General features: G+C 41.8%; 1 protein-coding gene across 14 annotated transcripts in view; it reads right to left on the minus strand.

The window, feature by feature from the left end:
• Positions 1-13648, minus strand: part of Bcas3 (BCAS3 microtubule associated cell migration factor) — a 479995-nt gene that overhangs the window by 241644 nt on the left and 224703 nt on the right. For all 14 annotated transcript variants that reach the window (XM_087910149.1, XM_087910146.1, XM_087910147.1 and 11 more), the window contains 3 exons: positions 12739-12839; positions 8290-8486; positions 4512-4609 (listed from right to left, as the gene is read on the minus strand). In XM_087910149.1, coding sequence (XP_087766275.1) covers positions 4512-4609; positions 8290-8486; positions 12739-12839 — 396 coding nt within the window. The remainder of the gene's footprint in view (positions 1-4511; positions 4610-8289; positions 8487-12738; positions 12840-13648) is intronic.

The raw sequence follows: 13648 nt of genomic DNA on the forward strand, positions 1-13648 counted from the left end.
AGAGGACACCTGCAAGCAGGAGCCTCTCAGGCTCAGGACACAATTTACAACAGTGTGACACTAACAATTTGACACTCATGTCGCTAAGACAAATGGAATTGCTGCTTCAGACTTAAACCGTTTCTAAGACTGCCCCACGCATCGCCCTGTGCCACTGTTGGCTGAGGCATCCAGCTACATGAAAACTCCAGCCTTGCGTTTTCCTCGTGGCCAAAGGGGAGTTCATGCTTTGTTTTGTTCTGTTTTGAGGTATTCTCTAAAACTTACTTTTAAATTTTATATGAAGGGTAGGTGTCCAAAGGATGAATGCCGATTTAATACCCATACCTTATCATCTCAAATTAAAAATACTAATCTTAATAACTGAGTTTGGATATTTCTTCTTCAGAGGGACTGTTCACAAATCAGTGCTGAGCCTTCTTTTAATTTTGCCCCTCTCCCTAATCCTCTTATTGTTCCAACACAAGCGACAAGCCTAGAGCTTTCGTCACTTTATAATCACAAACAGTATCTGGAACTGTGTGACTGGAAAGACTTAGCGTTCATTCAAAGGATTACCTTCATATTTCTAAAGAACATTACACATTTTATATCTGGGAATTATCTTAGGAAATAACTCTAATACATCCCTTCCAAGGAAGGAGAACCCAAACTCTGCACAGAAATTCTCATTTCCCACTTAAGGCTGCAGAGAACAACAGCAGGGCAGGAAAACGACTTACTGAAGGCTTCAGCAAAACTTACAGACCATGACTATGACATCACAGCTAATCCCAGTCAGATTTAGTTTTATGACCACTGCCCCACAAAGCTGGACCATGGCCAACTGAATACACCTTCCCATCAGCACCTTTGATAGCCTGAGATTATGATGGCTGAAAAAATCTACCTCTCATTTAAATGACAAGAGCAGATCAAGTTACAAATTCTGTCTCCTCCAAGTGCGGACCCAGAATGTCTGTGCTCTAATCTCTGTTGATAAGCACTGGTCTCACACTGAAACTGACCTGGATCTCCAGCAAATCTTCAATTTATTATGCAAAAACAAGGAAAGATGACACTATGCTATCTTAAAGGTACGGTGGACAAACCCAGGAACAAACAAGCAAGCGTGTGGGAGGAAAGTGGGTGAGGTGGCGGGCATCTGTGTCCCAGCACTAGGAAGGCTAGAGTGGGGAGGCTAACTCTGGGACCAAAGAAAAATGGAACTGGGGAAACTAAGTTCAAATGAGACAGCAGCTGCTTCCTCCTTAGAAGTCCTCTACTTTAGTTAAAATACAGGCATATCATATTAGGTATAAACAATGAGAAATCTTAGGTATTTAAAGTGAAGAGAATTCATAGAGTAAATATATAGAAATTAATCTATTAAAGTATTATTTATGATTCAAAGACAGAGTTTGTAATTCTTTGGATGTATAGAAAAGTGAGCAACCAGCACAGGTCCTTTTTGTTTTGGGTAAGCTGTGCCTCAGGGAGAAATTCCAAGAATAGTGTCCCCTTTATCTCGAGTCTAAAATATCTCGCAACCACTGAATCCCCAAATTCAGGCTACCCAGTGTTTTCATTCTGCACCACAGTTAAGATGAAAATAATGTCCACTTATCAAACACCTATGATCAGAGGAGAAACTAAAATGTTCTGTGCTTCAGTAAAGTTGACTGTGTGTGTATTCTACATGCATCTCTACATGATAAATTAAGAAAGAAAACAACTAGAAAATGAAGTAAAACCCCGCTTTTCTCTTTTGGTTCAATAGAATAAGGTCACACGAAAACATACATAGATAGCTAAAATAATGCATGCATGCATGTCTATGCACCATGAGTGTGCAATGTCTGAAGAGCCAGCACAGAACACTAGATCCCCTAGATGGCTGTGAGATGCCATCTGTGTGCTGGGAACTGAGCCCAGGTCCTCAGGAAGAGCAAGTGCTCCTGACAGCTGAGTCCAGAAACAAGGTCTAAACAAAATACTTTCACTTTGAAATTTATTATGTGTCAGAGAGTATGTGTGTGTGTATTATAAACATAAATTCTGCAACAGATAAGTTATATTTTTACACAGACACAATTTTTTTCACTATTAGAGGGCGGTGGTGGCACACGCCTTTTAATCCCAGCACTCAGGAGGCAGAGGCAGGTGGATCTCTGTGAGTTCAAGGCCAGCCTGGTCTACAGTGGCTAGTTCCAGGACAGGCTCCAAAGCTACAGAAAAACCCTGTTTCAAAAAAAAAAAAAAAAAAAAAAGACTACCACCACATGGTTAGACGGAGGAGGTTCTGTCACCAAAACTGAAGGACAGCTATAAAATATGTCAAAGGGAAAACGGGAAGACAATACATGAAGCAGTACAAAATGGAACAAGGAAGTGCAGAACAATGAAACCTAAAAAAGGAGATCCCACATTGGGAATTTTCTCTAAGCAACAGGTTCCCAATAAAGACTACTCAAACGCAAGGGTCACAATGAAAGTAGCACTTCCTGATTCAGGGACAATTTCAATGAATGTCTTACTTTTAAAAATAGACTCTGTTAGAACTGCCCCATTAATTTCTTTCCACAAAGAACCACAATCACTTAGGCTCATTTTGTTAAACACTGGGAGAATAGTGGTTCTGTAACAGCAGTGACCTGATTACAGTAGATGCTGGGTGGATAATAGAATATTATCCATTCAACCAAACAACACAGACTCTTCATCAAGAGATCCACACCACGTGAGAGAATTATCCACAAGAGTCCAACTCCTCGTGGCTCAAGCGTCTCTGCTCAGGTGAGAGAGCACTCACGTTCACTGCCTTCATTGGTTCACAGAGGAAACAAGGATTTCAGGAAGGAAAAATGGGCCTAAAATAAAGAGATAATAATAGAGCTTGGCCACCAGAAAAAAAAAAAAGTCCCTTCTCTACCCAAACTGCTGACAATTTCAAAGGTTGAAGGCCACAAAGCAACAACTCACAACCAACCTTAGGCTGCACCTTTGGTAGCGATACAAGCAGATCAAGTGTGATCATCTACTCTATTAGTCAAAAATCAAATTAGGTTTCTCCAAAAAAAAAAAAAATAGATTAAATGGCTCACTAAACTTTCTCCTAATCTTGAAACAACTTAACCTAGAGCTAAAATTGTTCTATGATCAATATAATATGCATTATTGCCTCAGAATACTATATGAAATACATCTGACACTTGGCAGCACGCATTACTAGTGTCTATTTGACAGAAAAATTAATAATATTGTAGATATTATTAATTTTTAAGAACATATTAAAAGCCTAATAAGGCCTCGATTAAATACTGAACAAATACGTCAACACAGTAAGCAGTAATTTCAGGCCAGTTCCCTGTTAGCACTGGCCTATTGAGACTGCCCAAGTGCCGGTTGCTTACAGGTCTCAGTAGCCCCATTTGATGCAGGGAAGTCAGGACATAGCTTCCCCAAGCCCCTGCCTGTTGCAGGCAGCAACCATATTTATCAACTTAGAGCAGAAAAACAAGGATATGTATGCTCATCAAAGATCCCTCATTAAAGTGGAGGTGTAGGCGCTTGATAAGATCTGAATTGACCAAAACAAGCACATAACTCAAAAAACTAAGAAAACAGATGAAGACTACACACTTTGAGACAGAATGCGACGGCAGTTTTGTAATGGGTCCCGCTCTCTTTCACAGTTTAAGCCGCAATCAAATCAACTGTTTGTGAGGATTTTGAAACTAACATAGATTACAATCTGTTCTAATTCAACTGTTCAACTACTGTGGAATGGTGGATAAATCCCCGATGACATTGTTGGGGACACAGCCCTCCGGTGAGATCATCAGACATTCCCCATGTGCAGCAACGCTGTGTGCAGCACCATCCTCCCGTCCCTCACTTTCTTACATGAGCGCATTATCACACTCGGCTCAATGATTCGCCAGGCCTGGCTGAGAACAGCTCTACAATACAAACGAAGCTGGAACAGCCCAGAGTCACTAAGGAGGCCCGTTCCAGATAGTAACGCTACACATTCACAGGCTGATGGCAAGGTTAGGAAATTAATAACTATACTAGACATGCCAGGGTTAAACTGATGAATTTCTAAGCTTCATGCTTTCTACAGTGAAACTATCTAAGATACAGCATTCAGATTGCCTCTGCTGCCACAGATCAGGCACTTTGATACTCCACAGGTTGAGTAAATTGAATCCATATATTGTATTTACGCTCTCTGTCAAGGCTGCTGCTTGACATTTCAAGTGATCAAAGGCAAGCAGTCATCAACCCTGTAGTCTTCAATACCATGTTTGTTACATTTAATCAAGGACCGGCTCCACCTCCCCACTCACCAACACTAAGAAAGTCTGAATACACAGCAGCTTTCAGTAGCAAACAGAGGCACACCTCTGTAAAGAGACATAGAAAACCCCAACCAACAAAACGAAAGGCGAAAGCAAATGAGCGTCATCCTCTATAATGTGTAAAAAAATAAAACTTAAAAGCAGAGAAATGCTCTGCAAGCATCCTACCAGAGGCAGCATCAATCACTGTGGAAACTCCCCTGCGATCAGAGACTGGACGGGATGACCCTGGCATGCTGACTGGGTCAGAGCGGACTGGCTGGATCCTGCAATGCAATTTCATTTAGTTCACATATGTTACTGGCATGGAAACTGTCACTTCCTACAACAGATCTTAAATCAGGAGTGCTGGAATGGCTTAATCCATTAAAGAACCATACATTCTACAACCAGACCAAGAAGGAGCTACAGCCCCGAACTCCGACACAAAGCCAGAGCTCTAGAGACATGACGTTCCCACCGTGACAGGCACACTCTAACTTCTTCTCATTAACCTGTGTTGTTCAGTAGACTAAGAATGAGTTGAAAAACTGAAGTGAAAAATGAATAGAATTGGAAAAGAAAAAAACAGTGAAAACTTTTGGCTTTTAAAAGTATACATATGAATATTTCACGAGAGTCTTTTGAGCACAGTGCCACAGAAGACAGCAGAGATACCGCCAATCTTTCTGTCTATCTCTCTGTATAGATATATATAAATATAGAAAGACAGACAGACAGACAGTCTCTGTCTTAAACGCAGAGATCCTCCTGCCTCTGCCCCCCAGAGTTGGGATTAAAGGTGTGCACACTAGATTTAACATTCCCACGTCATTATTACTCACTGTTATTTTATTAACAAGAATAAGACAGGATAACAAGGTTGTGCTGCAGAGGTCAGCCAGGGCAGCAACTAAGTAACTTCCATAAGATTATCAATTAACATGTAATAATCAATTTGGACCTCAGCAAAACTGGTTTATTATATACAATATGAAGCTCAAGACGGATAAGGTATAAATGCTGAATCTCTAGATGCTTCAGAACAAATACTATAATGATAATAACTACAATTGTTATTTAATATATTTAAATATATTTAATAATCAACAAACAATGTTAACACTCTAGTTAAATCAAGCACAAACAATTTAAAGTTAGATTTAAAATACTAGAAGCTCTTTCATATTTAAAAAGGAAAGAGGGTCTCGAAGAAAAATGGAAAGATTTTGAAAATGTACTGTTATTTAAAAAATAAGTAATAAAATATTAGGAGGACTATATCTAAGAAAAGATGCCCAGCAGAAACTGCAGGAAACAAGAGGGTAGATTATACACATGGGCAATAAGGATGCTTTCATGTGACAAAAGTGGGTGGGGCCTTCAACAGCACCAGGTGATGGTGACTAGGAAAACAGTGGTAGGATCTTGTGTGTTTCACAGAAGAGAAAAAATAGTTTAGAAATAAAGGTCTCCTGCTTTAAAAGTTTTACTAATACTTACATAATCGTGTGGTGCTGTCAACACAAATCGCTGAATGATGGCCCGTGTTTAATAACTAGCAACACAGAATGTGGTCCAACTGTCTATGTTCACTGTCTGACATCTTGGGGTAATGTTTAAAAGTTGGAACAAAATGAAGTTCAAGAGGGAAGTCACTGAAAGATGAGCACTGAACACGGGCTTAAGCTAGCGCTAGGAGATGACCTCATCCTAGGAAGCATGTTTAAAGTGCATCAAGGCTTAGGGATGTAGCACTGTGGCAGAGCCACCTGCCCATCATGAGCAAGGCCCCAAGTTCCATCCTTAGCACTATGGAAGGGAGGAACAAAACAAAAACGGGAAGAAATGAAAACACCAGGTTAGGCTTACGATCCAAGCATTAGTAAGGAAGGAGAGGAGGGATCGCAAGCTCAAAGCCAGCCTCAGCTATATAGTTAGAACAAGTCTATAAACAGAAAAATGAGGGGGCTGGAGAGATGGCTCTGCTCTCCCGGGGGTCCTGAGTTCAATTCCCAGCAACCATAAGATAGATGGCTCAACCATCTGTTATGAGATCTGGTGCCCTCTTCTGGCCTGCAGGTAGACATGCACGCAGAACATTGTATACATAATAAATAAATAAATTAAAAAAGAAAGGAAAAATGAAGCATTGGTGGAGTAAAAGCAAAATCATTTAGAAAAGAAAAAAGAAAAAAAAAGAAAAGGAAAGAAAAAGGACTAAGGACCTCACTGAAGCAAAGAAGTTTCTATGCTGTCCATAAGGGAACAGAGTCAAATTTCCAGACACATTCTGGGATAGAACTAGCATAACGCAATGAACACACGTGACAGGAGAAAAGAGACGTGAAGAGTGCACACAGCCCAGCTGTGCTACATCACACCTATAATCCCGGCACTCAGCAGGGGGCAGAGGCAGGAAGAGTTCAGAACCATCCTGACTACACAGTGAATTGCAGAACAACCTGGGCTACAGAATCAGAACCAGTCACTAAACAAAATAAAAATTAAAAACAAAAAAACCCTGGATTCTGGCTTTAGCAGTAGATCTAAGGAGTCATGCAAGATTGTGAATGAGAGGAAGAGCTTCTGTCCAGACAGTTAAATGGTCAGTGATTTGGGGACCATCACAATAAAAGTTAGGCAGGTGGGTGGAATCATTTATATCCCAGCCCCTCCTTGCAGAGTTCCCAGGTTCAAAACAAGTGCCTGGCGTGCACACAACAACTATGTCCTGCATTTAAAGAATGTAAAAAAAAAATTCTAAAAGCCTCATCTAGCCTGGCAACAATTTTGTCTTTGTTTTGTTTTGAGACAGGGGCTCTCTTACGTGGTCCTGGCTGGTCTTGAACTCACAGAGATCCAGCCATCTCTGTGTATGATGGGCAGGCATGCGCCATCATATCCAGCTTGGTTTTGTTATTTTATTATTTTTTTTAAGAAATTCTTATACTTTATTTTTACTTTATGTATATTGATGATTTGCCTGCATGTATATCTGTATGAAGTTAACAGATCCCTTGGTATGGGAGTTACAGACAGCTGTGAGCTGCCACATGGTGCTGGGAATTGAACCCGGGTCCCTGGGATGAGCAGCAGTATTCTGCTCTCCAGCTCTGGTTTTGTTACTTTTTTTTTAAATTATTGCTGTTGACAAAGAATAAAGGCATATTTCATCCAGAGATTAGAATATAATTTCCCATAATTTTATTTTAAAAAACAAACAATGCATAATAAATATTTAAAATTTTGCAAAGGTATTCTTATGGCCTTGGACTCACCAACCACCCATCTAAGCCTCCTGGATGCTGGGATTAAAGATGTGTGCAATTATACCCAGTCAGAGTTTACTAGCAGACTGATTTTCTCCTGATGGGGCTGACTGGACTCAGCCTCAGGTATATGAGGCACCCCTTTAGCACTCAGCCATATCCCAGTCCTCGAATTCTTTTGAAAGAGAAGACAAGTAAAATGAAAATTGTAAATTAAATGCTATGCTAATGTGAGACTACAAAATTTAAAAATAACTAACGTGAATCATAAAAAAATAGAAATGAAAAGTGTTCTCTTGAGACATGTATATGATCCTGACAAGTAGGAAGTAGAGTACGGGTCAGGAAAACCCAAGCCACCAATCACAAACGAAGCACACTGACCCTTCATCTCGTGTGAAGTAAGGGAAGGAGACAGGCGCAGGTGCGGAACTAAAGGCAGCAGTGCCGGCTTCAGAAGAAGCACAAACTGGACAGTTTTATAAAGTGCTCTGGCATTAGCAAAAAGATATTTCAGAACGAAACTGTCTGCAGCATGTGGTCAGCCCGAGAGATGACAGTAAATGACAGTTACAGATGTAGTCAACAATAGGACACTGTGTCAGAAGGAGCCGTGAACACCGCACAGGACACTTGTTTCAAAGGAAGGCTTTCATCTTGTCATGCAACTAACCTCCTGGTTTCCTCTCTCTTACCTGAGACTGTTGAGATCTAAATCATCTGTATCGAAATCCAAGAGCGGCTGTGGTGTGTCGCTCGGCCCGTGAGACTGCAACACAGACGAACTAGATGATATGACCGTGGTCTGGCCTGAGGGGTGGATGGTTTTAAACTGGAACTGGGGACCCATCCACAGGCGTCTGTGGGGTCCAGTATGTGTTACAATTTCAACCTGAAAAAGAGACAGGGTCGTGGTTCAATATATTATGGCCTGCAGCGGTAACCTCTTGTTCTTTGAATATTCACTTTCCAGTTTAGTGAAGTAAAGACACTCGGAGTACCCAAGCCAAAATACAAGCACAATCCTAACTTACATGGACATTCCTGTTCCTCCGCCACATACAATTGGTGACTTCTAATGCTTAGACACCCAGTTCTAGGGGATGCAGCACTCCTATCTGATCTCTCAGAGAAGATATATTCAAGTACTGAAACCCCGACAAACACACACAAACATATGTACATCATTTAATATAAAATCTTAAAAAAACCAAATTGTTTCCTGCAAGAGCCATAGTGTAACAAAAAGCCCAATACCAGGGATGAGAAGCCTGTTTAGGTCGAAGCTCCACTCACTCACTTTCTCTCTCTCTCTTTCTCGAGACCCCGCCCCTGAGGAAGCCCACCAAGTGGCAGCTCCCCACCACCACCCAGATGCTCAAGACCATGCAGACATGGTATTTAAGACCCAGCCCATAAACAGGCCATGTGAATTCTCTGCACCAACCCCACCCCCAAGCCCCTGCAAATCACCCAGGAGTTGCTATGCTCAGATTAAACCTGGTTTTATTAATGCAGCCTGATCTGATTTATTCCACTGGCAGAGAGACTCAATATCAGGGTGCGGAAACCCTTTCAAAGCCCTCTTATGAACTGATGGTCAGAGTTGTCAAAGACTCTCAAAACATAGGTTGCTGCTGCTGCCCTTGGTTATGGCCCAGAAGCAGAATGAAAGTCCCTATTGCTGACCATATACTTCAGACAGAACACCCAGAGGGTGTGAATGGATCTGACCTGAAAGTCTCCTACCTGGGAACTAGCTTTCATGATACCACAGTTTGCCATTCAAGCTACTAAAGGAGGAAAGCAAACCAGCTATGATATCTATGACCAGCAAGGCACAAAAACATTAAGGCCACAGTCGTGGCACATATGCCTGGGTGGTTAGCAACAACTCTCTTAAGACTAGACCTGTTTAAACCCTGGACTAGAATCCTGGGGTCATGGATCTTGCAGGAGATTCTAGGGCCTCCACTTTATTAAACTATATTCTCAACATCGATCCTTATGCCCACAGACTAGTTCTCACCCCTCATCAAGGAGACGACTCTTTCAGACAGATAGAGAACATTACAGAAAACTATACCTACCAAAATGTAGAGTTGTGGAGCCTATTCCCACATCTAAGTCTCAGGGATGGTGGAGACAGCAAGTTTGCTGTGAGATGGAGTCTCCGAAGAAGGTACACCAAAGAAGTCTAACCAACACGGCTGCCTGAACATGACATGAACAACAACGACACCGACAGACATGCTAGTGTGGAAGGGGCGGTCTCACAAGCCTCAACCAAGACCAAGAACTGCAGGCAACTAAGGAATGCCAAGGGGCAGAGACAGTCTCTCCCAGGAAAGGGCGCACACATTGGTTATTCAATACTAAATGGTCAGCCTTGAAAACTTATATATATTATATTGAATAAGCAGGCTGTAATCATATTTAAGAATAAACACATACACCACACACACACCACCACCACCACTGACAATTAAAGAGAAAAAGAGCATGAATTTTAAAGAAAATGGGGGTGGGAGGTTTGTACATAGGAGGGCTTGGAGGGAGGAAAGGCAAAGGGGAAATTATATAATTATATCATAATCTGAAGAGAAATTTCACCTAAAACTGTGGAAATGTACATACATCAACCTATCCATAATGTATGCACCATATTGTACATCTAAAACACAAAAATCCCATGAAAGCAAAAGGAATTGTAGAGTTGGAAACCTGAGTTGTGAACCACATGTGACTAGATCAGCTTCCTGGGGACTGACCGCCTTTGTAAATTCAGCAAAGCCAGCATGCCCAGTGTGGGCATGCAATGGAGGCGACTAAGTAATTCTCTCAAGCTCTTGAAAACTGTGCAGTTGTTCTTGGCTCTAGAAAACCAAGATAAGGCCCAAATCATCTCACAGATGAAGCTGGATCCTTGTACAATACAATAGTATATTTACATTGCTTCCAAGTTTTCTCATGTCTACTTTTTAAATACATTTTTAAGATTAATTTCTATTTATGTGTATGTATCTGTGTGAGGATACGTCACTTGTGTGCAGGTGCCTAGGGAGTCCAGATGATGGCATGGGATCCCTAGGAGCCGAATTATAGGCAGCTGTGAGCCACCCCATGCGGAGCTGGGGACTCAGTGCACTTAACTCCTGCGCTGTCTCTCCAGCCCTCACATCTATTTTAAACAAAGCAGCTATTATGTTTCTCTCATGTAAGTGATACTTGATCAAAATGTTTTCTCCGTGTCATAAACGTTGACAAAGGATTCTACACACAGTAAAACAGTAATTCAAAAGTTTTATAGTTATCAAACTCTACGGAAGGGGTGGAACATTGCTAGGATTATACTCAATATTGTAAGAAAAAGGAACAGAAAATGGGGGATCCTGAAAATGGCTCTGCAGACGACCCTGGGAACAACAGCTTCTGAGGATCCTCGGCAAAATCCAACTATTCTTCTCCCAGCCTTGCCATTGCCGTACCCACATCTGCGCAAAGGCCTAATCAAACTGGCTCCCACGTGCCTGGAGTCCTTGCCCTGATTCTTTTATATTTAATTACGTTTCTCAGATTGCAGTGATTAAGTTTTAACAAAACACAACTGACAAGGTTCACGGAGTGCAAAGGCATGCGACTTCGAGAGGCCACAGGCATCCTGGTCTTGGAAGGATATTCGCATACCCACTGATGACAGGAGAAACCACTCAGAGCAAGGACAGTGATTTCTGATTCTCAGAGTTGCACTCGGCAATGTAAATTAGGCCACAGATAAAGAATTGTGTATATTTTAAGCTCAAAGCCATGAGTGTCACAGAGCCGAGAGGTAAACATATGCCTGTGCAATTTCACTGAGGCGATAGCCAGATGCTGCAGTATTCACACGCCTGCTGTGTGCAGGGCAAACATACTGTATGCACTTTCACACTGACAGCACACATTACCCCTTCTTCTCAAAGAAAAGCTGAATGAAGGACAATGGTTTCTGTGCCAGCACTCTTGGACAAATCCTGTGCACAATGGGTTATTTTATCTTGATAGCACCAGGAGAGGAAGAATCTCCGCATGCCAGAAGATGGGCCGCCATTCACAGGGCACCCCGCGAGCATTGTTGGGGTACTGGAATAAACATACATCAAGTAGAAATGGCTTGATCCTCCAGTTTCAAGGGCCACTTCTGCTTTTCAGGCTACCCTCCCTGAAAACACCACAAAGGGTCCGACTTCTCTGAGGCACCTGTCTGATAAAAGCTGCCAAATGGGTAATGCGAGACAGGTCATTAACCTCCCCAAATGATGTCAGGCTGGAGGCAGACACAACAGCATCTGTAATGAAGTCACTGTAATCGCTCCACTGTGAAATCTGCCCAAGTCGCTTTGAAATCAAAGCGCTTCACTTGAAGACGGAGCCACTAGTGGGCTGAGAGTAGCTGAGTGACGCTGTTTTAGGCATGGTGGGAGGCCATCGGTAACAGCCAGGAAAGGAATTCCAGCCGGAACTAGCAGAAAACCAACAAAAGCATTTGGGCGTTTTGTATGCTCTGCATCCAAGCAAACATTTGCATGAGCACAGATAAATGTCAGTGAGGTATAGACGTAATATGTACAAGTAAAATATATGTGTGCACTCCTATAACAGTATTTCTAAGACATTCTTAATAAGAAAATACTCATAGATCTGGTGACTCACAAAGTGTACCAATTATCTCCACTTTCCTGTAAGGAAAAGAACAGAATAAACACAGATTTCCATTCTCCCTTATGGCTCAGCAGTTATGAGCACAGCCTGCTCTTCCAAAGGTCCTGAGTTCAATTCCCAGCAACCACATGGTAGCTCACAACCATCTGTAATGAGGTCTGGTGCACTTTTCTGGTGTGCAGAAATACATGCAGGCAGAATACTGTATACATAATAAATTGAAGAGAGAGAGAAAGAGAGAGAGAAAGAGAGAGAGAGAGAGAGAGAGAGAGAGAGAGAGAGAGAGAGAGACCTGGTCAGTCGTCCTCATCAACTTAGACCATGAAACTCAATATGGACAAGTTCAACAGAACCACCATAGACGGGCTACCCATGCATGCTTTGCCAGGGCATAAATTTCATTTCATTTTCATTGCAATAAACCCAATATGTCAGAGTTTTACCTGGGAAAGCCATTCTTCATCTTCCTGTCCACTATGGTCGGAAGCCAAGCTGTCATAGGACCCATGTCGAGTAATGGGGCCGGGACTTCCAGGGGGAAGCGCTATAGAAGGAAAAAAAAAAGAATTTAAACCTCTCTAAATTGTGCATTGGAAAATCAGATGAGAACATAATCAGCTCAAATAGGTGATATGACACATGAAACATAGGTGCAATTTATGAACTAATGATCAAATAAGTTCTTAGAAAGATCTCCAATTAACAGTAAACGCTGGCCAGGCTGTTGGCAAATGCTGTACCCAGTTACTCAGAAGCTACAGGAAGGGATCTTGTCAGGGTCAGCATGGGTAACAGTAAGAGGCGTCATTAAAAAAAAAATCAAAACCCACAGAAAACAACTGTGGACATTTAGTGGTGAGATCCTTGGAAATAACTGAATCCATCTGAACAGCCAGGTTCACTGAGAAGCCGGCAGGCCTACTCTCTAGATGACCTGTGACGGATTCCGAGAACCCATCCATTACTTTTATCTAGAGTGAAGGCATAAAAATGCATGTCTGAGAAACATTTTCAATCGCTGAAAAAAAATTATGTATTAATTAAAATGTTGTCTTTCCTGACTATTTCGAGTAATTTCCATAATTCTTCAGTACTACAATATAGGTGAAACTAGTCTATATAAAGAGAACCTTTAGTTAGAAAGACCTTACTGGTCTTTGCTCATTTATTGGTGTCTGTAGTTTTGTTGCAAACAGGATTCCACGCAGGCTAGGGTGTCTCAAAGTCACAATGCAGCCAAGGAACTTCGGACTCTTTTTGAGACAATCTCACTATGTAGTCCTGGCTGGCCTGGAACTCATAAAGATCCCCCTGTCTCTGCCTTCCAAGTCCTAGGGTTAGGTGCACACACTT

This window comes from Myodes glareolus, chromosome 9, assembly GCF_982192425.1.
Source record: "Myodes glareolus chromosome 9, mMyoGla1.1, whole genome shotgun sequence".
In the NCBI taxonomy this organism is placed as follows: domain Eukaryota; kingdom Metazoa; phylum Chordata; class Mammalia; order Rodentia; family Cricetidae; genus Myodes; species Myodes glareolus.